The 25,761-nt window shown below is 50.5% G+C and overlaps 2 protein-coding genes across 2 annotated transcripts in view; one reads left to right on the top strand and one right to left on the bottom strand.

Annotated features, from left to right (window-relative positions):
• CAB39 (calcium binding protein 39) overlaps positions 1-7,480 on the bottom strand; it is a 42,993-nt gene extending 35,513 nt beyond the window's left edge. Inside the window, exon 1 of the mRNA XM_082487099.1 lies at positions 7,336-7,480. The gene's annotated coding sequence lies outside the window, so the exon portion shown is untranslated. The remainder of the gene's footprint in view (positions 1-7,335) is intronic.
• Positions 7,481-22,056: 14,576 nt separating this feature from the next.
• On the top strand, positions 22,057-23,987 carry LOC309675103 (transcription cofactor HES-6-like; the record flags this gene model as incomplete). The annotated part of the gene is made up of 4 exons (XM_082487318.1): positions 22,057-22,107; positions 22,587-22,682; positions 22,824-22,902; positions 23,542-23,987. 4 exons carry the CDS (start codon positions 22,057-22,059, stop codon positions 23,985-23,987), a joined length of 672 nt encoding a protein of 223 aa, XP_082343444.1.
• Positions 23,988-25,761: the final 1,774 nt, after the last annotated feature.

Genomic DNA, 25,761 nt, shown 5'->3' with positions numbered 1-25,761 from the left:
TCCACCCTATTACAAAGTTTAAATATTGCTCAATGTCAATTATAGATGTAAAACGGAACTATGTTAGTCAATACCGATGAGTCAATATACTGCTTTTCTTAGAGATTAAAAATCTAAATAATCACATCCAGAACAGCACTTAGAATATTTTCAAGAAGCTTCCTTCATTGTTGTTCATTATCCATGAAATCCGCGGAAAAAGACTATTTCACCTGGTCACTTGAGCTTGCGTTTGCTTTCAGACCGTATTTTAAGACAAGCTGAATTTCTCATATTCAAGTAGCAAGGCCCTCAAGTCCAACACTCAACACTTATTGGTTTTCCAACTCAGAGTTTTCTCATTATCTTGACTATTTTAGTTCTCCTCAATTGCACTTTTTTCAAGAGAAGCCTTCATTCATTCCACTGACCAACAATACCGGACTACGTAAAATATGAGTTTTCCACAGAAACTTCTCCTTATTTGATTTTGAAGTTGGAAAGCATGCAACAAGGCAGAGGATGCAAAACCAGGTCCCTCAGCCAAGACTCTCAAGTACCGCCCTGGACCGCAGAATTCTACCCTGAATCTCCCTTTCTCATTAGGCAACACATAACCCAAATGCATAACAAGGGGTCACTATTTAAATATCTTTTCCATTCTGGGAGCCCAAAACGAGATTTTGAGACTAACAACTAATACCATGGCAGCAATTCAGGTGCCTAAATGACAAGTGCCACTGCAAATGCACTAGAACAGCACAGCTGGTCTCCAACTGCCCCTTCAGAAAATCACAAACCTCCTATTTGTCTTGGGCGGATGCCTTGAAGCATCTAAAATTAATACTAGATACTTATGTTTAGGCAACTCAATCTCACATCACAAATGGACGCCACCGCAAAAAAAGCTTTGCAAGTCTAAGCTCTCAAGCGCTCCACCGGACAACACACACAACATCACACACTCAAACACAGAGGAAATTTCTCTGTGCTTAAGCACCATTACCTGAAAAAAGGGGGAGAATCACCATGCTGCCGAAGAACACTGTGAAACGGATTTTCATTAATATCTGTGAACCAATGAAAAACCCACAACGACCTGAATCCTCCTGTCTTGAGGGAACTGAGTTTTATGCAATAAAGCAAAAGACCAAATGCTACATTGCGACTAAACGAGTACATGCAAAGGGTGCCCACCCCTGAGTGTTCTCCTGTGCACTGACTGAACAAACGGTGCTGCTGAAAGAAAATGAGAATAATCACGTAATCAAACTTTTCGTACGAAATCAGTATAAGCAACGTGAGGTTCTGAATATTTGTTAACTTTTGAGAGACTAACTTCGCTTTCTCGACATTTTCCTAATACTGAGCATATACAAAGCCTTTACCAAGAATGGTACCTCAACTCTTTCCGCTACGAGGTATCTCTTTAAATTCCCACACAGAGTTTCTCCATCACTACCAATCTCCAGTCAGAAGAAACTTAGGACTTGAATAGCAGGTGTTACAGGTTAGAAGAATGATGCCTTCATAAACTGTGTGGGAGAGACTTCTCAGTGCTCACCTGTGTTACACGTCTGTATCACAGAGGTCTCATTTAGGCAAAATAAAATGCGCTACATTTTCTTTTCTAAAATCTTGCTTCTCTGTGAACAAAACTTTTATTTTGCTTTTTCTTTGTCCAGGCATGACGTTCAATAAAGGTAAAATGTTATATGCTGGCCAATTTTATAAACCGCTACAATGTATCAGGCAAAAATATCTTCTGACATACAATAAAAGGAGTACGATCTGCCCAAGCAGCAAAGTGCATACTTTACACGTAACAGTCAAAGTAAAATATAATGACACAAGTAACTTCTGCCTCATTTCTACAACTGTAGCAAAAACTCTTGAAGCTGCTTACCCGGAGGAAGAGATCAGAGACCCCATTGCAGCAGGATGCTCTGAATGTGTGCTATCAGCACACACATCTACCACACCATACAAGATGTTACTGATAATTCAATGTCTACGGATTTTTTTAAAGCAACTTCCGCAGCAGTCGAGCTGGCGTGGCTCTGAATGAATACTTGAAAAAAGGGTATGCATCCATGGTAAGCTTTCCAGGTGAGCTCTTGGCCAGGGAAATAAAGAGAAAAACAACAGCGAAAGTCGCACAGTCGGCTTCTGCCTGGCAAAACCCAAAGTTGCACCAGACACGAGAGCTGGCCAAAGAGACCGAGGGGCCTTCCACAACTGCCTGTTCAAAAGGCTTTCTTCGTGTTTCTACGCACGAGCGTGTTTTACTTAAAAGTCAGTAAATAAAACAACAAAAACTTTTCAGAAAGGTATTTCTTCAGAGGTCAGCTGTCTGCCTGGGCATCTCTGGCAGCCAAAAAAAAGATTACGTGTTCCACGGTTATGGGAATGCTTCTCAATTTCTTCATTATACATTTTAGCACAGATAACTTCAAAGGAAAGCAGGCATTTTGCACACACAAATGACTGAACATAAGTACTTCTCTTGCAATCATGCATATTCAACTCCCTGAAAAGCTGACATATTAATTCAATTTAATTTATAGCCAAGTTCTATCTTCGCTATTTTTAAGTGTCACATTTCAAACCCTGCAGGGTTTCCAGTTAAACTTTTAGTTGCATTCTTTTAGTAAGAAAAATGAATTTGTTATTGATACAAATAGATTTAAAAAAAATACACAACAGGGTAAGTATCAAAAGCAGCACACAGCAATTTTTCACTGACGCAGCCATTTCACTGTGAAACACTTAACAGTATACCTGAACATACTCCAAGTAGTAACTCCTAAATAACTTCATCCAAAGGTGTTTCTGAACTTAGAAAAACATGTTACACTAATACTACAGTTCTGTACTAATTATAACTTCTCAATTTTTGAGCTGTTTTGCTACATTTAACTTTTTAGCTATGAATTATCTGAGTGTTTGAAGAAGAGAGAAGAATTACAGAAAAAACGGATCTTTAGAAAGGAGCTAGGTATTTTATTAGAAGCAGCAGATTTCCAATAAACAGAAAGTGTGGTGAGACACTGGAATATGTTGCCCAGGGAAGTTGTGGATGTCCCATCCCTGGGGGTGTTCAAGGCCAGGCTGGATGGGGTTTCAAGCAACCTGGTCTAGTGGGAGGTGCCCCTGACCATGGCAGAGGGGATGGAACTAGGTGATCTTTAAGGTCCCTTCCAACGCCAACCTTTCTAGGATTCTATGATTAGCTATTTCCCCCATAATTTTGTGCCCTTATGGATAGGCTTAAAATCTGCTTCCTTTTAGCATATTTGAAGTCCACAGTCAGGAACTTTTTATACTGTCTTTTGACTATCTGAAGTATTAGCTAGAATACTCAAAACAAAGGAGTTAGAAAGCAAATTGCAGTTTATTTAAACCTCAGCAATTTACTTTCTAAATTAATATTCCCCCAAAAAAAGAAATTCAAGCCATGAAGGCTGCTTGAGGAATGACCACAGTTATTCCTGTAAACACAGAGTATTTTGACTGCTTCCAGTTTGGATCAATCCTGAATTCAATCCTTTATAAAGAGTACTTAAATAGGGACAAATAAACATGTCATTTTATCATAAGGTGGAATAACAAAAGCGTATAAATCTGCTCAGGCTAAAGAAAGACCAAACTCACATGACACCAGTTTAAGCCTTAGGTACTCCTGAAGCACGCATTTAACAGCCTAGCTCAAGTCCGTTAAAATAATTCAAGACAGCATCATCTTCTAATTTAACCTTTGTGTTTGCACTTGGGGGGTGGGGACAGATCTCAGCATAAAGTTTCACCTTCTAACTGAAGACATTCCATTTCCTTCTGGCTCACACCTCTACATCTTACAGTGCAAGAAGCACAATATTGAGAAAAAACATGGGGAAAGAGAGAGCCCAGAGAGAAGGGAATGAGAGCTGAACTGCCAAACAATTTCAGACTAACAAACACTTTACATTAGACAACAAACTGGGGAAGTAACTTTTAAAAGTTCTCCTGGTAGAACAGCACGGTCTGAGCACTAATAGCAAAAAGAATTCTTCATCTTGCTTGAGTTTTATCTACAGCTACAAAAATACACAGTTACAGTGAACACTATGACCTGGGATCACTGAACAACTAAAAAGTTTTTCGTCCAATGTGATTAATATCTGGCGTCAACTTGCAGCTAAGAAGAAGTGGTAGAAGTGCACATAGCCCTCTATTTCCTTACCAGAAATTACTACATTTACAAGATTTCAATTGTACAGCGTAGAAAACACGGTATTCTAAATTCAACTCATATTTTTGCTTTGCACATCATTCGCATAAAATAGCTGCCGGCTGTTGTGGCACCAGTAATTTTGAAGGAGCAGATGAGTCAAATCTTATTTTTGATAGGAAGCTGCAAGATGCCTCCAATTAGACAAAGGTAATCATACTTTAATAGCTGCTGTTATAATTAAAGCATATTAAAAAGTGTCAGAAGTACAGAAAAGCAGGGCCAGAAGGGAATTCAAAAGGTCATCTAGGCTTCTTCCTCCCCCCTGCTTCAAACCAGCTCCGACTATTAGTGTGCCATTCCAAAACTCTACATGCAGTACAAAAAAAGACATCATTTTAGCAAGACTCTAAAGCCTCTAAGCACATTACAGAGATTATCAAAGCTTTCAGGAAAAATTTACACAAAAATTAAGGCCGCAAACATCTCATTTAAAAAAAAAAATAATCTGTAAAAACTCCATAGAGAATCGATTCAGAAGTGAGGACACTGGTCAGCACTTCTAGCATTCATAAAAATGCCATAAAAACCTAGAAGGTGCAGCACGTACAGTGCAACAGTAAGGTCTCATTTGACTCCCATCCATTAATTAGTAAGAGACTAACGCATTAGCTTCCAGGATAGCATGCAAAAGAGATACTGTCCCCTCCTGAACAAATGTTTCATAAAAGCAATCAAGGAATTCCAAGAGGTGGAGTTTTCTTAATGTTATCACACCCCACTGGGAATACACATTTGTCTGTGCTTGATAATACCCAAAGAGCATAATTATCTCTCAAAGACATATTGTCACAAAGTATTACTTAACTGGCACTTTTATTTAGTCTCCTTTGTTTGTATGGATACATGTATCTCAAAAAAATATTAATTCTGTTTTTAACATTCCATCTACAATCATGCACTAAGTGCCTACAGAACGCATCAAAGTTTCAGAACTCCACGTCAACGTAAATTACAGAATGCAAATAACTTGAAAAAAAAAATCAACACTATCAGCAGTTAGAAATATTCAGCAGCATGTTATTCCATACACACAAACCCACATTACAGGACCCTTTATTCTGCTGGCTCCCAACACCACCAGACACAATCTCCTCCTGTACTAAGGAACTTTTGCTGTCTGACTGAGGGAAGTCCCCAACAACGCGTATATCACACTACCATCGAGATTACAGTTTAAATACAAGTAAGCCAAGCATATACTAGCTGGCTGACTCAATAGTTTCTCACGTCATGAGACAACCATGAAGCTAATTGTAAAATACAATATTCTTACAACAGCTAGTCGATGATAGACAGAATCCTACCAAGACGCAGTGCCACGGGGCATTATGCCACTCTTACAGACCAGGTAAGCTGCCAACACATACAGGACAACCGGAAAAAAAAAAAAATCAAGTTATTTCCGACCCTGAAAGAGGTACCATGCTTATTCTAGTTCACAGACTATATCTTGGCCTTTTTTTTTTTTTCAGTTAAAGGCATGTGGCACATCAACAGATATTGGGTAATCGGTATTAACTAAAGGTACATGGTGTTTTAAATAGTAAAAACCTATTATTTAAAAGCTTAGATGCCAAGGCGCAAGCTCAGAATGTTAAATTTCCTCTGAGTGTATATGAGTTCATGAGCTCTTTGCACTAGAAAGGAAGACACATTTCCTGATGAACTACGCTGCTGAAAGAAAGCATAGGGCCTTGAACTAGAGTTTCTAACAGGTATGACTGAAAAATCACACACACGCACACAAAACTTTACAGTATTCTGATGCTCATCGAATTTCATTTCTGATCTACTTTCAAACTGTTCTTCCAAGCATTGTTACTTCCCTCCCTGAAACTAAAGAACCTAGGTCATGTAATTTAATCTTTGACTCACCATGCAAATTAAATCACACCATTCTCATAAGAGAGCATACAGGTCTTAAATAAATCCCATGCACCTACGTGATCACCTACCAAACCATAAGTTTTCTTAAAAAAAAAACAAAACAAAACAAAACAAAAAAACACCAAAATAGCAGATACATGCCAGTTTCAATACTAGTAGTATTTCACAGAATTGTAGGAAAAAGCAATGAAAAAACTTTTTTTCTTTTAGAGAACACAGAGCTGCGTTGGCTTTCTGGGGGGCAGTTCCCCCAAAAAAAAAAAAAAACCAAAAAACAAAACCCCAAAAATATAAATAAATAAACTAGGATGTGAACAGCCCTCGCATGCAGTTATTTCTGCACAGAGGCCTATCGGGACCACGAACGCGAATAATAACAATTGTAGGAAGAGGCCTTAGACCTGGACACCGCGCGGCCGCCTGAGCCAGCGCCTGCCCCGCGCCTCCAACCGCTCCGTGTCACCGAGGCCATAACAAAGAAGCGATTTCGAGGGGGTGTTCCCCGCAGCAGGAGGCGAGGGCTGCCCACCGCCCCTTCCCCCGGCTCCGCGCCGTTCCCCTCCGCCGTCCGTCCCGGGGAGGGGGCGCCGTGCAGAGCGGCCGCCCCCGGCCCCCGCCGCGGCTCCGCGCCGGCGGGCTGAGGTAAACCCCGCGCGGTTTTGCGGGCCGGTTCGTTACCGGGGCACGGCACCGGAGGAACTTCGGCATAAAAGGCGCTGCCGCAACGGCGAAGCACCGGCAGCGGTCTGCGCCCTTCCCCGTCCGCCTGCCTCCGCCTTCAACGCACACCCCCAGCCCCAGCGGAGCAGTCCCCCGGTGAAGCCGGTACCGACCGGGAGCTGCCCCCCGCCCCAGGCCGCCAGCGAGCCCCGGGGAGGCAGCGCCGCCCCCGAGGCCGATCTGCCCGGGCCCTCCCAGCGCCGGCCGCCGCCGAGCGGGCAGACGGGGCCGGAAGGCGGCGGGCACCGGCCGGGCCCAGCGGCCTCCACGGCCCGGCCCGGCCCGGCCCTGCCCCGAGCGGCCGCCCCACACGCACCGGCCACGGCGGCGCCGCCTCCCGCGCCGGGGGCAGCGGCGGACAATGCGCGTCGGGCCCGGCAGCCTTCTCCCCTCTCCTCGCCTGGGCCCGACCCGCCGCCGGCCTTACCCCGTCCCACCCTCCCCTCCCGTCCCGTCCCACCGCGCCGCCTCGGTACCTCGGTGCGGAGCGCGGCCTGGCGCCTCCTCGGGCGGCGTGTCCGGCGGGCGGCCCGACCGCCCCGGCCCCGGCTCCGGCGGTTGGCGGCGCGGCTCCGGCGGTTGCAGGCAGAGGCGCGGCGCGGCCCCGGCTCGCCCGGCCCCCTCCCCCCCCCCCGCCCCGCGCTCTGCTGCGTCGCAGCGGCCCTTCCCTCGCCCGGCGGCGGAGCGCGGCGGCGGCGGCAGCGGGCGGCGGAGCGCGGCGACGCTTCCGCCCGCCGCCGCCCGCTACCGCCCCCTGCCGGCGCGGAGGACCCAGGGCGGCGCCCAGGCGGGAGCCGCGCCGCGGCCGGGCGGGGGCAGCGGAGCCCCGCGGGGCCCGTGGCCGCCCCCCGCGGGTGGGCGAGAGCGGGACAGCAGCGACAGCCTCCGCCACCGCCTCCCGGGCGGGGCTGCCCGCCTGATTAACACTGAGCGTTCATTATTATTCCTTTTATTATACTTTTTAGTATCGATTGCTCTTCTTGTCGGTTATTATTAATTCATTCTTTTTGTTATTATTCAGTTTTATTTATTATTCAACTTTTACTATCCATTATTTGTATGTATTCCTTTATAATTTTTCTTTTTTCTCATTATTATTATTATTCCCCTTCCCCCCTTTGCCCTGACCTCCTGCAGACCCTTTGCGCCCTCTGCGCTGCCAGAAAAAAAACCCAACACCTTTTCCCCCGTGGCGAACCTGAGGGCTCAGCCGTGGGGTTGTGTGTGACCCAGAGTCCTGCCTTGGACTTGGACTTTAGCCGGCCCTGCGCGCCTCGGGTTGCCGGCAAGTTACGGTCCGAAGGCTTTCTGCTAGTTCCCACCGCGGCGTGGAAGGGCTCCGGGCTGTTTCTCTGTCCCTGGCAGGTAATATTCATAGATTATTCTCGCCACAACAAACGCGGATTAGCCCGAATCGCAAAAACCCCGCATCTCTCCCAGTGCAGGTCAACCTGATATTGTCCGTTACTGCAGTATAACACACAGTATGATTTTAAAGAAGAAAAATACATTTTTATGTAGCAAGCCGTAAGTTTCTTACAAGCCGTGGGGTGAAACCTTGCCCCCGCGGGTCTGAGGCATTACTGCCATGCAGCAGTGTGGGACCTTCTGGCCTGGTTTCCTGAAATGTCCTTAAGCTCCTCACGCGCTGCTGCACTGTACAGCTCCAGCTGACAGCTCCTGTCCAGCTCCTTAATGATGCGTCTCCGCATCCTTTTCCTGCGCTTCCCTGCCACATCGCTGGGGAGGGTTTGGGTCAGGCTTCTCGACGCCGTCATGTTTTCCTGCAGCAGCATGGAGCTGCTCCAGACCTCACGTGTTGCGGTTGCCTGGTCTGCCCTACAGCAAGCAAGTGGCATCAGGCGGGCAGAGCTGCCTCCCGCCAGGACGCTGCGCTGGAGATGGCAGCTCTTGCTGGGTGGCCCGGGGACCTGGGCATGGATGGGCTGGAGCTCCACACACCTCCTCGGCTGTACTCACACCTACACTGGCTCCTGCGATACAGAGAATTTACTCTGGCCACCGTGAGGTGACTGGGGGAGCAAAAAGCAAAAGCAGTTTCTGGAGCCACACCTGAGTTGGTGCAATGTGCTGGACCTACACGCTGCCCTGGGGACTGCAGGGTCCCCCCTCTTCCCTCATGTCTGGCAGGCGTTCCCTTCCCTGAGCTGGAAGTTTACCAAATTTAATAATTAAAAAAAAAAGGCAAAAAGCCAACTCAAACATAAGCAAAAATAGTCTTATACACAGACAACAGATACCATCCCCAGCTGTCTCAGAAAACACAGCGGTCCAGAAGCGCTCGGCTGGCGTGCCCAAGCAGCATGCTAGGCCATTGCAGTGCCCCATGCATCGCATTTTTGGATGTATATCCCACGTACGCCACACTAACTGTGTCTTTTAGCAGCCTGACAGCAACCTCAAGTATTTCACAGTCCATCTTCTCACCCCCATGAGAAGCATTTTCATTCCTGGACCCTTTGTACATCACCGCCTGCAACATCCCGTTGGCTTCCCTGTGCAAAGTCCCCTTGTTCCCCTCCAGTTTCCACCCTGGGAGCTCCCTGGGCTTGACTGCGATGTTCTGAGGGAAACAACTCCTACCAGCAGAAGAGAAGAGACTCCCAGCGCCATCTCCAATGTGGAAAGGTCTCGCAGAACATGTGAAATGCTTGGCCAGCAGGTCTTCTTGAATCAGACTGCTTAGTCAGCTGTGCGTTACATCTCAGATGCAGAAAAATGTTTCTGACCCCACTTGCAACCATCCCTGTGAAGGACAGCATGGAAGCGCAGAGGAATTTGCACGGGGCGGTGTGGCTGGGCAGCTGCAGTAGCGCTGGTTTGGTGGGGATGCTTCCCTGGACCAGCACCGCAGGCTCCGCGTCCAGCCTGGCGGCGTGCCGGTGCCACTGGGGGCTACCCCAGCCAGTCCTGCTGCGCTCAGCACCTTGCCAGACAGGACATGGTGGGTATAAGCAAGTATATTAAAAAAAAAAATATATATATATATACACTCTTCCTCTTGTATCTTTATATATAGAGAGCATAGATATAAGGGAAAGTTATAAATATAATATATATTTATATATCCTTGCTTATATTCCCTGAATATATACTTGCTCTTACATCAAGATATAGGAGATGAAGCAGCTCTGGACCCAGAGCAGGCAGGGGGACACGCTGTCCACGCAAGGTGACACAGGGGTATCACTTGCCAAGTTTGCCCGGACCCACGGCATGCAGTCAGCGAAACGTCAGCAGTTAGTATATCCCACTTGTCAGCTGGGAATAATTGTTTCCACAGCCACCGTGGAGAGGGTGTGTATGGCTGAGTTCAAATTGTTAACCTGTAATTATGCTAAAAACATTCAAGTTCAAACAGATAATGTTCAGGGTACTGACTAAAGAGAAGAAAGAATTAAAGGCAAGTGCTGGTACAGGGATCCAACACCAGATCCTGGAAAACAGACACTGCTGCTTTGCGAATGACCATTGGAAAAAAGATCAGGCAAGTTTGGTGCAATTACCATCCCTGTGTCGTGTACCGCAGGGAAATCCCTGAGCAGAGAGAACATGATTTTTCTAAGCTCTTAGAAGCAGGAATTAAATTCAACACGTGAGAGGGCTCTTAGTACACGAGCGATTCACTAATTCACAGCCACGACTGAGACATCCATTGCGAATTCATTAATTCTTGCAAATTAGGAAGTGAATAAACATGATTAAAAAATCCGAGTTACTTCACTGGAAAAAAAAAAAAAAAAAGGTGGTTAGAAAGGCAAGTCCCCGGGTGGTTTGCTCAGGAGGGACAGACAGCTGCATGGGATCCCAGGGCTTTTTGCTGCTGGTTTGAGTTCCCGGTGAGCTCTGCAACTCGGGTTCAGCTCCTCTAATCACCATCCTACACCGACAAGTGGTGCGGGGAAGTAATACGCCAGCCTGTGAAATTAATCCTCCTTCAAATAGCTCTGTTTTGCTCACCCCTTTTCTTCCTTTGACTGTACCTCACGCAGAGCGCCTGTGCCCCGCGCGGGATGCCGGCTCCTGTGCGGCTCCAGCTGGCTCTCCTGGACCAGCCTCCCTCGGCTCTCCTGGAGGCCAAGAGCTGATGGAGGCTGCTGAGAGCACCGCAGGCTCCTGCGGTTCAGCCAAAAAACAGCCTGGGCCAATACGTCCCTGCAACGGCATCACGCCTGCAGGATGTCCTTCACACCGGGCCGGATTCCCTCAGAGATCAGCGATATAACTGTCTCTCAAATACGATTTTAAAGTAGGTCCCCAGCAACCCCGGGGGTCCCTGTCCCACCTCATCCCCAGGGATCCAGGCTTACTTCTTAATCCCTCTGCTACACCCTCCTCTTCCTCAGTACTTCGTGCAGGGGGAGCAACTCATCACCAGGTTTATCTTTGCTCTTTTCCAGGCCTGCAACGCAAAGAGCCCGACCCGTCGTAGGAAAGCGGGGCAGGGAGCACAGAGGCAGAAATGCCTGCCCGGACCTCGGGCACGTCACCACCTGGCCATGCCACGGGATGGAGGTGTTCCTGCCAAACACACGGCCAGCTCGATAGGCATGGCACGGACTACCTGAAAAAAAATAATCTGGGTCTTCTCATCAGCTGCCTTTACAAATACGCAAAGAGGAAAGAACATAGCCAACATCCCGCTTCTGTTTAAATTGGGCGTGGGTGTGCGTTGGTGTGATTCAGAGCCCGGAGCCCCGGTCCCTGACAAAGGGTTTCAGGGAAAAAGCTTTGGGGAGGAAATATTAGGACTAGTAACTACTAAGTTGTGCTGAATATCTTCCGCTTAAAGTTTGGAAGAACAAGAACCCTGAGCTGGAGTTTGGACCAAGCCGACGTGGCCGACTTTAATCACCCGGGTTTCACAAGCGCCTGTGACTGCTCCTGAAGCTGCATCTCACCCGTTACTGGCTGGGGATGCGCACTGCAGGCTCTGGAAGCTTTCCTCAGAGAAACATCTCTTCCTGAGCATTCTGTTAATCTTTCAGTTCATGCAATTAATATGTAATGATCAGACTCACACCCCACCCCCACCCCCAAATCCTATTTACAGTAGAAAGCACAAGTAAATGCAATTGTCATCCATATCAGTTTTGGTTTGTTTGGGTCTTTTTTCTCACAGGGATGCTATGATTTATCCTCAATTCAAGGTGTTATTCAGAACTAAAACGCATTTAAAAAAATACTATTGCAAGTCACAAGAACTAAGGGTAGCATGTAAAGATTGTCAGAAAATAAAAACAATTGCTAGAAGAATCGTAGGAAAAAAAATCTATTGGAAACTCTTTTCCTGGACAGCAAGAAGAGCAGTGTGTCATTCTGCAGAACCACGTCCTTTTAATAAACTTTTTATTACTGGGGAACGATTGAAAGTTATCTATGAAGCGCAGTGTCCATTCCAGCCAGAATCTACCACTAATGCCAAAACTAAATTTCCATCAGCACGGTAAACATCAAAGGAAATAACAGGTCATCCTGAAAAATAGCACTGTAAAAGAATGTATTTCCTGAGTTAAAAAAAAGGCAAAGAGCCAGTTAAATACATCCATTAATTCAATAAAATGGCAGCAAATACACGCACGAATCCCAAATCATGCAGGAAAGACACGAGGCTGTGAACACTGGCGAAAGGATTAAAAAGGATCTTCCAGTTATTGGCAGGAGCCTTTAGTTTTCATCCTTTCAACGCGTGCACTGTAAGCAATGGCAGAAGACAGCCGAGGCCCAGGAACCCCTGCGTGCCCCCCCAGGCGGGCAGGCAGCCCGCGCACGTCCTCTCGGTGGGCGACGGTTTGCTGCTCCTGGTCACCCAACCCGTCCAAATGGCCGTCACCCCCCGCTAGCCAGCCTCGCTCCACGCGCCCACGCAAGGACTAGCTGCCACGCAAAGATTTCCCGAGGCTTTGGGAGAAGAGACGCTGAGCTACCGCAGAGGTACCGCAGGAGCTCTCTCTGCCGGCCTGCGTTTACACACCCATCTTCCCAAAAGGACCGCTTTTCTTCTATTATTTTTCAGCACTTTTATTCTCCGGCTTTTACCGGATTGATTCGAAAATAGAAAATTATTGAAGGAGAAAGGCGTTTCCTGGTCATGCTGGTAGGTTAAGGTTGAAAGCCAGGGAAGGGGAACTGGCAGCCAATTGCTCATCCTCTGGGGAGCTGCCTTCTTTCAGTGACTCTTCCTCAGGCTCAGCATTACCAAAACGACTGGTGGAGTGTTTTTTTTTTTTCAGATGCTCTCCCTGCTTTTTTATGTTTTAAAGAAATTATGAACCAAGTTCACGAACTCGGTTCATTTTTAAGTCGTGCCCGTTAGGCTTTGAAGCCCACACCCTCCGGACAAGGCTGCTATGCACGCACTTAGCGCTTTACCCCTTCAAAGGATTTTGCAGAAGCCAAACTATCAGCTCTTACAGCAGAAAACTGCTGCAGTGAATGGCCTGGGCTGAGCGCTGCCGTTCAGCTGGATTCGGTCTCAGCTGCTGCAGGGCTGCGTTAACACAGGAGCCGTTGCATTATCGCTTGACACTTAAATCTATGCTGAGCGATTCCAGCAGATACCTTCCCCGAGACTCTCCAAAGGTTTTGCCCGAGGAGGAGGGCACTCCAGACCTCTGCCCGTCCCCACCTTCAAAGTCAGGCGCTGGTTTGGGGAAGGGCTGAGCCCCTTTCCCCCGGCTCAGCGGGACCCACCTGGGAACCTTCAAAAGCGAGGCCACCTACCCAGTTCTACGGTGCAATTTCTATCTTCTGAAAATCTGATGCGTGCGGGTGTACGAGTGAGTCGCTGTCTGCACGTGTGTTTACACCAGGAACGGGAGACGGGAGGAAGCATCAGCTTTAAAACACAACAAAACACCCAACTGATCACAGGCATTCTGCTGGAAAACTCCTTGGGGAGCGCGTGTGTGTCGTGGCCTCTTTTGCTTTTTAAATGAGCAAGCCCAGGGCACAACTTCTAATGTTAAAAATAGACAAGAAAGAAAAAGAGGGTTGTGACAGCGTGGGTTTGTTTTTATTTTTAAATGCCTCGTTATGGAGAAGCTGAAACAAGTGCAAGCTCTGCTTTTCCCCTCCCCAGACAGTCTTGTGGAGCATCACCCACCTTCTCGCGGCTCCTAGCTGCTCCTCACCCTGCAGCAGCTGTGGGGCGTCCTTCCACCGAGCCACCGTGACCTGAGAGCTGGCAGGACTTCCTACACCCTTTGGTTCCTCCAAAGGAATAAGAAATCCTCATCCCTATAAAAAGGAGAGTCTCCTAGATATATTTGGAAAGGAAAAAAAATTGAATAAACTAAAGAGAAGAGAGAGATGGTTAAAACCAGAGAGTATTTATAAAACGAAAAGCAGTATAAAACTTTTTGCTTTAATTGTTAAAGAATTTAGATATAGCAATACGGATACACAAAAATTACCTTAGAAAGCAGGATGTGATTTTTATGCACGATCCAGGCCCACAATATGGCTCCCAAAGCCCAGAGCCGCTGCGGCTCACACCCCCCCATCCTAAACCCATGTGTTTTCTGCTGTCCCAGCAGCAGCCGGGCTGCACCGAGGCTGAACCACCAAGTGCGAAAAAAACCGAGCGAGCGTTTCCCCACTTCCTCGGGTGCTGCAATCCCAGCCCTGCAGCACCAGAAACCAGCGGCACGTAGGAAACGCTGCTGATAAGCCCAGTGCCCTCCCGGCCATCCTGCTGTCCCCCGCAGCAGCGGCCGATGTGGCCACGGCGCGGGGTGGCGTGCCGGCAGCAGGGCTGCAAGTCGCTCTCCCCGCGGAGCGTTAACAATGACCGGCCTCGTTCGTGCTGACGAGGTATTTTGTGTCAGGGGGTCAGGATGTGGTGTCAGTACACGTATACACGGGCGCTATAAAAAGAAATCTGCTATTGGCATGTGGCCAAGCCGTGATGAAAGCCACATTTACTCACAGTCACAGAAGAGATAATTGTCTCACAAAGGTGAAACTTAACCCAGATCTCTCTGCGGCCTCGGGAACCAAGAAGCTAAGAAGAAACAGGCTGTGCGGGATGTGCAGGGGCTGGGATGCGGGATGGGCAGGGGTTGAGATACGGGATGAGCAGGGGATGGGTATATGGGATGTGCAGGGGATGGGATACGGGGTGTGCAGGGGATGGGATACAGGGTGCTGAGCCCCGGGTTCTGGCATCTGGGGAGCCAGGCACACATGTTGCTGTGAAAGTAAAGCTTACCGAATAAGCCAAGCACTTGCTGCATTATAAATGAGGCTTGTTATCAGGGAACATCTGGTAACACTACACACACACAGAGTGTGAGAAAGCCCAGAGCTGCCCTCCTGAGGGGAACAGCTCCTGGGATGCCCTGTGAGGAAAGTTCAAGAACCCCCTTGAATGCTCCCTCAGAGCCCCCTGCACCCTCTGCACCAAGCTTGGACCTCTCCACCCCCTCGTACCACCACTTCGGCACAGGCGAGGGGCTAACCTTTATCAGCCTGTCACCACCCCCACGGCTTATCAGATTTTCTTCTTCCTATAAGGCGCTTTTGGCCTAGGAGCTGCGTTGCAAGCAGCAGCTTTCTGGCTGTGAAGCAGCAGATAAGACTTCCTCCGGGGCCCGGAGCTGCTAACCCACCAGACAGGAGGAGTCTTGAGCAATGACAGGAGCATCAGCTGATCCTTAACAGGAAGGCTGGATGGGGGTGTGTGAAATAAAAGCTGAGAATTACTCAGCTGGTACCAGGTTTGTAATTATTTCCTGTCCCAGGAGTCCACTCCCGAAGACGGTAGAGCCAGCTGGTACCAAGGAAGCTGAGCTGGGGCTGGTGAGGTTTGGTGCACTCAGTGAAGGAGTCGGATTGAGAGATGTCAACAGAATTTCCAGAAGATATCCAATTCTACTTCTGGAGCTGGACTTCTCCTATCATGAAAATACTGCATGTAGCACTGATCAATGCCATACACGTCGTCTCTCTCTCCACCTGTAAATATCTTTGGAGCATGCGAACCTCCAGCTGTGCTCCTACCCCTGCACCATGGTGAATTGCATAGGACATTGTCTTTAGAGGCCACCGCTTGTCCATAGACAACAAGACACATCTTCCAGATCCCCTCTGCCTCTTCCCCGCTTGCTACAGGACTCTCGCCCAGCCACAAACCCCATCTCCTCCCTGCCCTCTGCCAAAATGCTTTCCTGCTACAGGCAGTGTCACCCCAGCCCCAAGGATTTAACTGATACAGCCTTCCAACGCAAACGGTGTCTGGAGCAGCCTTCCCCAGCGCAGCCTGCAAGCTCTGATGGTGCCTTCAACCCCTGTCCCGTCGTGGATGGCGCCTGCTGCATCAGGGCTGTGCTTTCAGCCAACTCTCCTTATAATAGCAAATGACTGCAAATGCTCTTCCCCACGCCCCGAGCGCAGATAAATCACCTTTTGCTCTTCTGCCCCAGCTTATCTCCGGCGTTCTCCTGTCCTGGCCGGGCTGCAGGACACACGGTCCCGCTGCGGTCCCTGCTGCACCAGCCTGAGATGGGACACGGCAGGTACAGCATCCCGAACTGAGGCCAGTCTGGAGCTGTAGCCCCGGTCCCCCCGGGGCAATCCAACAGTGAGTAATCTCGGAGCGGCTGGGGTTTACCTGCCTGCGTGCGGTGCCGGCAGCCGGCCTGCCTGCCCGGGCACCGCCTGCACCCTCCAGACCTGGCGCGGCCAGTCACCGTGCTGGCATGTCCTGTTGCTCCTCGCATTCCTTTCCTGCTGTAACATTTTGGGAGCAAACCACCCCTGGGTGACACAGGGCTTCAGGAGAGGCTGCTTGGGAGCTATCGAGAAACCTCCAGATTTAAACCGTCTAAAGGAGAGCTTTACCCCTCGTTTTGAAACCTCAACCTTGTACCAGAACTGACCTTCTGAAAAACCCAGGCAAACACCTCGTTATTCGCAATGACTAAAGCCCCTGTAAAAACAGCCTCTCCTCAGTGAGTGTTTGCTTATGGCACGGCGGGTCCGGAGCCCGTCCCCGAGGGAGGGAGCAGAGCGTGGGTGCGGAGGGTGCGTGGAGGTTGCACATCAGGGCCGACCCACTCCCCGTGACAATGCCCCCACCTTATCCTGCCCGCTCCCGCGGCTCCCCAACCCGCGCTTGGCTCCTGGCTACACAAACCCCGCACTACTGCGTGTGCCGAAAGCAAAGCTGCTGCGATAAAAGCAGACCCAGCAAACCCACACGAGGCTGGGAGTGCTGGATGGGGCAGGACACCTCGAGCACCTCTGCCCACCGCCACCTCCTGCAGGCCAGGGACCCATGGTCCCACACCCAGCCAGCAGAGATGCCTCAGAAGAGGGGCAACCAGTCTCTTAACTGGGGACAATTCCAGTCCAGATGCATCCCCAGCCTGGAAAGGAAAAGGGATGGACTGGTCCTGCTGCGAACCACACGTGCGGCAGAGTGGGCAGCTCTCAGGAGCACCTGCTCGTCTCTCCCCCCACTCTCCCACGGCATATCCATCCCTGCAAAAGCCTCAGCCGGGTTAACGAGGCCATTTTGTTAACCAGCTAGGCGCCTGGGTTGGACTCAGGGGCCACTCCAGCACCGCACAGCCCTTCTGGTGAGTCCTGCTGGGTTGGGAGCTGGTGTCCACAGCATCACCCCAAGTCACAGGAGGGACCTGCCTGGGCGGGCACGCGGGTCTCTGGTGACACACAGCATCCTTCCTGCAGGATGGGGCTCCTCAGCCCAGCCGGGATGGCTCCTGCTTCCCAGTCACCGTGCTGGGTGGTCTCTGCTGACAGAAGAAACACAGGGGACACCCACAGCAAGGGTTTGGGCAGCTCGTCCCAGTGCTTGACCTCCAAAGAGGCAAAGCAGCTCCATCTGACCAGGCTTTTCCCTCCAGCTCCGAGGAGGGAAGAGGCAGAGCTGCCCCAGCATAAGGCAGCCCAGCCGGCAGGAGCGGCTCTGCCCTGCCCAGAGCCCAGAGAATATGGACTGGGACGGAGATGAGGCAGAACAAAACTTGGAGGAATTAGAGGAATAATCACAGAGCTCCTCAGCTTTAACGGCAAACCAGAATTAGTTACTCTCTTATGGGAATTTTCTTGGCTGTGCTCCCTTTTCTCCAGGCGCCTCACTTTTTTCCTATGAAGTGCCTAAACAGAAATATTACCAGCTTTCATGGCAAAAACTTATTTTAAAGTCATTTTATTTTACCAGTCAGAGAGAGGGGGAGAGGGTGAACGAAAGGTTCGCAGAACATACTTTTTTGTCTCAATATTTTTGCTTTCCATTAAAAAAAATCTCCTTTCCTCAAAATCAGTTTCACAAGGAACTTCCAACTGGTCCTAATCAATAGGGTTGGGTTTTTTCAATCGTTATCTTGGCAGAACCTTTTGTTTAAAAGCTTAACTAAAGACATCCCCGCTGTCCCGTAGTTGCTCCTCTCCCGCTGCCTCGGCCGGTGGATGTGGGACAGCTTGGGACAGCCGCCCAGCAGGTACTTGCCCTCCATCTCCTCTGCTGCCGCCATGGGGCAGCCAGCTCCCGCACAGCAGGACCAGCAGACCAGCTGAGACCATTTAGCACCTCCAGAAGGACGGTTCTTGGCCAAAGCCCCACGTTGGATGTCCCAGAGGGAGCAGGCGGGGGGCAAGGAGGGGACACCCCTGCTCGCAGCCCTATGGACGCAGCAAAATTCCCTCGTCCCGTGGCCTGCGGCTGCCCCGAAGCCCTCCCCAGCGGGGCCGGGGGCCGCTGACCATTTCTCTGCTGGTTATTAGATTGTTCACGGCTCTCAGGTTTGTTTGAATAAGCTCTTTTGTTCGCTGGCGCTTTCCCACGTCCCTTCCTTCGCTAGGCAGTCGCGTGTCCTGAGTCAAAGAGGAGCCCCGGCCGCCAATCCCCAAAGAAAGTTTTCTTCGGAGCAAGACATCTGCGTCGGAGGGAACCTGCCAACATCTGCCACACTTTCCTGCTTTTCAAGAGCCTTTCTTTCCTTCTTAAAAAGTGCAGGAACAGATGTTAAAAGTTGTTTTCTTTCTCCGGGGTGTGAAATGTAGACAAATAGCAAAAAAGAAAACTCCAAGCAGTGCTGACCCCTTTCTCTTTCCATTTTGATTTTTTTTTTTTTTTTGAAAGCCCGGGAAAAAAGGGAGGCTTTGTTTATGAAGGAGAATCCCCTTTTCAGCGAAACCTGGCAGTGGGCAATGCGAAAGCAAAGCGGGAATTTGCAGAAAGCTCCCTTTAATGCTCATTTGCATTGGCCCTTCGGAGCCCTACAATCCCCAGCACAGATGTCAGCCTTCCCCCAAAGCCAGGGCAGCTCTCCCGCCCACACCACCCCCCGCCTCCAAAATAAAGGCCTTTGCCCCGACTGAGAGGTGTAAAATAACTGTTTACAGCAAAAGCTGCTCTTCTTTTTCACTGCAGTGCTGTCTTACAAATGAACCTTGAAATGAGCTCACCCAGAGCAGCCGGCAGCAGGAGAGCCAAGGGTCTCGCCCCCCGAGGCGGGGGGCTCAGCTGCCCCGCGCGGGCTGGGCACCGACCCTGGCTGGGAACCGGGGGCCACCGGGCTGCCCTTAGCCCCCCCATCACACTCGGCTGTCCCCGGCACCCACCGCCTCGCTTGCTTCATGGTGGAAGCTGCTTTGCCGGGGTGCCGGCGTGCCACCCTCTTGCAGAGCATCCCCCTCGCCCGGCAGCTCGGCGGCACCTCGCAGAGCGAGGAAAGAAGGAGGGAGGGTAAGGCAGGAGCAGCAAGTCCAGGCCAAGGAGGAAAGGGAGGGCGAGGGAGGAGGTGCCACCACCACAGAGACCAGAGAGACCTTTCCTGGTGGCGCTGGGGCTGGCCAGCCCCTGGGCCACCTAAGATAGGGGGGCACACACAGCACCCTACAGCCGTGCCCAGCCAGGGAGGGATGCCAACGGGCACGGGAGTTGTTTTTCAGAGCTTTTAGGCAATTCTGCATTCGCTGACACCTCTGCCACGCTCGGCTGGGCCAGGAGACAAGGTGGTCTCAGGCTTCCCCCTGCTGCCCTGGCTGCCTTGGGAAGGTGCCTCTTCCTGCACAAGGGGCTGGTGGAGCTGTGTCTGGGGGGAAGACAGGGGACTTCTCCTCCTCCCCACCCACCACCCAAGCCCAACCTGGCTGGTAGCTGTGTGCCCAGGTGACGGGCAGGTGCCTCCAGCCTGGAGCACCCTAGCAAACCGCCCAGAGCCAGGGGTGCGCCCACCCCGTGCCCCCCTACCCATGTGCAGGGCAGAGTCCTACCCCAGCCCGCCCGCTGCCCCTTCCACGCCGAGCTGCTGGAGCCGTGTGCCGACACGGGCGCCTCAGCTATGCCGTTTATAAATACCGGCAATGCTCCACTTCCCGAGGTGGGCTGGAAAAAGCTTGAAAAACCAACGGAGCCTTCACTTGTGCGCAGCCAGGGCTGGCTGAGGTGAGGGGCTCCTGCACAGAGCAGAGCGGTTGGACATCCTTTCGCTGCCCATGCCGGGGACGCACCTGAGATGAGGAGCCCATCCCTGCTCCCTTTACCAGGCACAAAGGACAAGTTATTAACCTTCCCCTCCCAAATCATCCTCTCCCAGCGCAACAACCACACCAGCCCGTCTGGGGCCCTTGCCAAGTAGGGCGCTTATAAAAGCGGGTAACTGCAGCCCAGCTCCACACCGGACTGACAAACCACCTCTGCCTGGCAAGAGACCACGGCTGGGGACAGGATTTCACGGTGAGCCCAGGCGGCGGGGCGTACAGACACGCTGCAAGTATGTTTGCGTTTACACACAGGCAAACACCCACCCACATGGCGTTTAAGCAAGGGACGCAATGTCCTCGCTTTTATCTCCAGGGTACATCCCCACCCATGGCTGGAGGGGGGAGAAGAGAGGGCTCCACAGCCACCACCGCGCTATGTGGTGCTGGGAAATCCCACCGGCAGATCGGGACGGCTGGCGGTGCTTCTGAACCGCTGCGGCCGCTTCCTCTCCATTTCAATAAGGTGACACATTCGACACCAACCCAAAGGGCTTCACCTGTGGGACTCAACAGGACGCTGCCAAATCCTGCTCATTAGCAAAGCATCCGTCAGAAAGCAAAAGCGCGGTCATGAAAAACGCCTTCGTAGTGCCCCCCCCAGACCAGGCAGAAGTGAGGAAGCATAAAAGTGCATTCTCATCCTGTGCCAGGTCTCCTCCAAAGGCCCCTCTGCTTCTGCACTAGCATTTCAGAGGAGCGAACAGAAAACTGCCCTTCCCCCCAAAGCCACCCTAGCCTCCTTGCAAAGCCACCCTAGCCTCCTTGCAGCACGAGGGGGGGGGGGGGGGGGAATCAAAGTAAAAATCCCACAGAACTAACCCACCTCTCAGTTTGTTTGCATCTGCAATGGCCTGTAAGTTTAACATTAAATTCTACACAGCAGCCAAAAACTAGAAGAGTCGCCTATTTCCTACTTCCATCCGTGTGCAACAGAGAATTCAGATTCCCCAGAGGTAAATAAAGTTCCCGTGTTTTCCCTAGAGGATTTCTGTGATGGAAACAATGTTCCTACGGGCGTCTGCTGTCAACAGTTTTTAATCGATCATCATTACCTTGTAATAATAATTCCTGGGAGCAGGAACTCCTAGTTCAAGTACGCTATTATTAAATTAAGAGGCTGCTTCAAAGATGTAAAAAGGCTGGGGCTTGGGTTAGCAGGTAAAAACAGGCACTGCTTCGAGGGGATGGAGGGGAAAAAAGATGGGTAGAAGGCATTTTCCCAGGTGTAACTCAACTGCTTCCCGGCTATTGTTTCCCTCCCTGGGAATCTGTGCAAATTGAGCGAGGAGCCGTGCAAGCTGCTCAGAGCGCGCCCATTTTCCTTCCCTTCTTCCCTAACAAAAGAGCCCTCCACAGCCCGGCGTCGGAGGCTGGACATCTGTCGCCGTTTGGGGGGGCTGGCGTGGTCATTGAAAAGAAGCAGTGACCTGTCAGCTTTGATTGATGGCCACAAACCTCCGGGCTCGACCCCTCGTGTGGGAAAAGAAGTCCCGCCAAGGAGAGCCCCCTTTCACATGCTAATTCTGGGTTATAAATACAGCGCAGGAGCAGCGGAGCAGCAAAGAGCCCGTGGAGAACGGGAGCGACCCACTGCCCGAGTGCCTCCGTCCCATCCCATCCCATCCTGTCCCACCCCACCGGTGAGGGCAGGCTGGATTACAATGACCGCCGCAGCCACCCACAAGCTCACCAGCACCAAGGAGGAGAGGAAGGTAGGTCCCCTCCACGCTGCTGCTCCCACGCGAGCCCGGCGGCAACCCCACACGCGGCGTGTGGAAGATGGGTGCCGGGGCTACAGGCACCGCTTCTAGGAAAGAGAAAGGGGATAATTTTTTTTTGCTCCTATTATAAAGATGCTTTCTCTGAATTTAAGCCATGTGGGTGCTTTTTCTGTTTCCTTTCTCCGCCTTAGAAAGGTGCTTCTCTGTTTCATTTGGGTAAACTCTGCTTAAAATGACTGGAAGTGAGAGAATTGAGAGCTGATACCATCTAAGGGTCAGGCCATGATCAGAGCTGGAGAGGGCGCACTCTCCACCCGTATCTTGTGCCCGCTGAGGACCGTGTCACCCTGCGCCGGCTTCCCGCAGGGGATGGGGCTCTCTTGCCCTCGCTGAGCGGCAGCAGGGAGAGGAAGAAAAGATACCAACTGCAATTTTTCCTTCTTTCCTTCTCCTTTTCTTTTCCTTGCCAGTTAAGGAAACCCCTCATTGAGCGGAAGCGGAGGGAAAGGATTAATAACTGCTTGGACCAGCTGAAGGAGACTGTTGTGGGTGCATTTCATCTGGATGTAAGTGCTGCTTTTGATGCTGCTTTTTGTCCTTTTGCTGGTGGGGGATTGTTTATTTGTTGGAGTGTCTCACTCTTCGGAGAAACTGGGCATGGTACAAATCCTTCATTGCCTCTAACTGCCGCGCTCTTTCATTATCAGCAGTCTAAACTGGAGAAAGCAGACATCCTCGAAATGACGGTGAAGCACCTCCAGAACATCCAGAGCAGCAAGCTGATGGGTGAGTGCCCTGTCCCCCCCGCCCTGCGAGCGCGGGCAGCGCCGGGGCAGGAGGGTGCCAGCAGGTTTAACCCGCTGGCAACTTGGCAAAAGCATCTTTCAAACCTGTTGAGGCCCCTGGCTGCCGCTTGGGTTTGGCTTTCTCCACTAGATGGGGAGATGGAGCCGGGCGCTGCTTAACCCACGGAAGGATTTTTCCTTCCAGAGTCGCTTTCCGCTTTTTGGTCTAGTTTTGCCCTTGGTGGTGGGCAGCAGGACGTGAGAGCTGCCTGCCTGGGCACCTCATGCCCTGCATCACCTTCCCCCTGCGCCCTGCAGGCGATCCATAGAATCCTCTAGGTTGGAAGGGACCTTTAAGATCATTGAGTCCAACCACTAACCTAACACTGCCCAAACCACCACTAAACCGTGTCCCTCAGCACCATGTCTACCCGTCCTTTAAATACCTCCAGGGGTGGTGATTCCACCACTTCCCTGGTTGGATTCACCTTACAGTGGAGCTCACTCAGCCCATAGCCAGTGCAGCCAACGAGCCCCCAGGAGCCCCGGCAGAGGGGAACCCGGTGAATGCTCTTCACCAGGAACGTGCCGGGCAGCTTTTACCTGCTCACCAACTCCCCTTGTCTCCTCTCCAATGTAGCCGACTCCAAAGTGGGTCTGGAAGCCCAGCAGAGGTACAGCACCGGGTACATTCAGTGCATGCACGAGGTGCACAACCTCCTCCTCACCTGCGAGTGGATGGACAAGACCCTCGGGGCGCGCCTGTTAAACCACCTGCTGAAATCCCTACCCAGGTCCGGTGAAGACACCTGCAAAGCAGCATTAAGGTCTTCAAGCCCATCTCAGCAGCCTCTCTTGACACCAAAAAGCGCCCTGAGCCTGAAGGGGAGCACTCGGGGCACAAACCCATCACAGGAGCGCTTCTACCCAGCGGAGAACAAGCAGGCTTCGAAAAATTCCTTCCAGCTGCCGTCGCTGTCGGTTTTCAGCCAGGTCGATGCCGCACCTCCCAGACAGGTCCTGCAGCCAAATTTTTCCCATAACAACCCTAGAATGGGGTCATTAGATATGTGGAGACCGTGGTAAAGTGTTTTCAAATGTTTATCCTAACCTTAGGCACCCTTACGTATGTATCTTATAGATATGTTTCTTTAAAACACTTGTGGAGCAAGTCTGTTCCTGTAGGTGTACTAAAGACCAGGGTACTTCAAGCCGAAGTAAACCTATGTGTAGCCTGCATTGTAGAAGGCTGCTATTATTTTTTATTTATTTAATACATCTAAATTATTGTATAGAATCCTCTCCTGCTCTTTAGTGTATATTAATTATATAGCCTTCTCGTCTCACATTCTTAAAGTAATTAACTTCCTATTAATAAAAATACAAGACAACAAGCAACAAGCAAGCCTCTCTGGCATCAAGCTTACCTCTCAGATCTCACGGAAGCCACTGAGATCACTTTGTTGGATAAAGAGGTAAACGGACGATCTCTTCTGCTTTTTGTTTTTGTTATTATCCCCGTGCAGCTGCAGGAGGTTCCAGTTCCGATTCCTGTAAAAATGCTGCAGCGATTAGAAAAAAAAAAGAGAGAAAAAGAGAGACTTGGTTTGGAGTTTTTAGACTGTTTAGAAATGCTCTCTGGATTGCTCACGCTGGCTGTGCTGTTCCCGGCCACCTGGACATCCTGACATTACCGTTAAACTAGAGAGCTACTTGTGTATATATACGTTACAAATAGTTATATTTAGGGATTATCTTGTTGTTTCTGTAACTGAAAGTTCTAAATAAACTTTTTGAAGACAATGACTGATATTTCTCCCAGCCTTGTCCTGTCTGCTCTGACTAAACAGTACCTGCGGATCTGCTTCTGCTTTCTTCTTTCACAAACATTGTTTTTCCTAAAGAGATGGTTTGGGTTTTGCCCCTGATGCTTTGCAGAAAAAGCAGCACGCACCACACACACACACACACACACACACACACACACACACACAGACCTGGGTCGATGCTTTAGCTTTCACTTACAAGGGAATCACAGCGACAATCTAAAGGGCAGAAGGTAAAATCCCCTGCAAATTCGACCAGGGAGACTGGGGCAAATCCACTCAGCTTGTTGGCGACATTTGGTCCCAGCTTTTCATCTCAAAGGCAGTTAAAAGTTCTTCACAGCTAAAATAAAAGAGCAAGGAGCTCTTAAACAAACACCGCGCATACTAATTAATGGACCAGCAGTTCAGAGGGGCTCATTATGCAGCGAGATCTATTTGATGATGTGCTGAAGGAGCGAAAACCATCACCTCTGGGTTTAGCATCTTTTTCTGTGAAGCTCTCCCTTTTATCCAGCCCTCTTGAAAAGCCATTAGGAGCGGTGGCATAAGGGTGGTAGGAGAAACAACTGGCCTACACATGGCTGCACGGAGGTTTCTCCAACCGCGGGGTCACAAGGCAGGTAAAGGGACAGAATTGTACAGATCTTACCTCAACCTCCGTTTCCACCCTCTGCCTGAAAATTAGGACTTCCTCCTTTACTGATGGGAACCTCTGGAGCGACCACCCATACAGAAGATACATTCAAGTCATCCCACCACAAATATCCAGATGAGGGTGGGAACTGGGGCCAGCCTGAGCACGCAGCCACTGCAAAGCGCGCAGAATGCTCACCGGCAGGGAAAACATTCAGGCAAAGCAAACTGCAAGATCCTGGAAGAGGAAAGACATTAAAGACCTTCCCAGTTTATCGGTGAGTTTAGATAAAGTCCCCATGCCACATAAGCCCCCATGGCTGCACCCACCAGAGGAACCTCCGTTGCCCAGCGCTGGGGTCTGCACACTGGTGGGGTTGGCAAGAGGAGCAGATGGA

This window comes from Vanellus vanellus (assembly GCF_965231255.1).
Source record: "Vanellus vanellus genome assembly, chromosome: 8".
In the NCBI taxonomy this organism is placed as follows: domain Eukaryota; kingdom Metazoa; phylum Chordata; class Aves; order Charadriiformes; family Charadriidae; genus Vanellus; species Vanellus vanellus.
The sequence above is the reverse complement of the archived record's forward strand: the minus strand, read 5'-3'. Positions and strand labels throughout refer to the sequence as shown.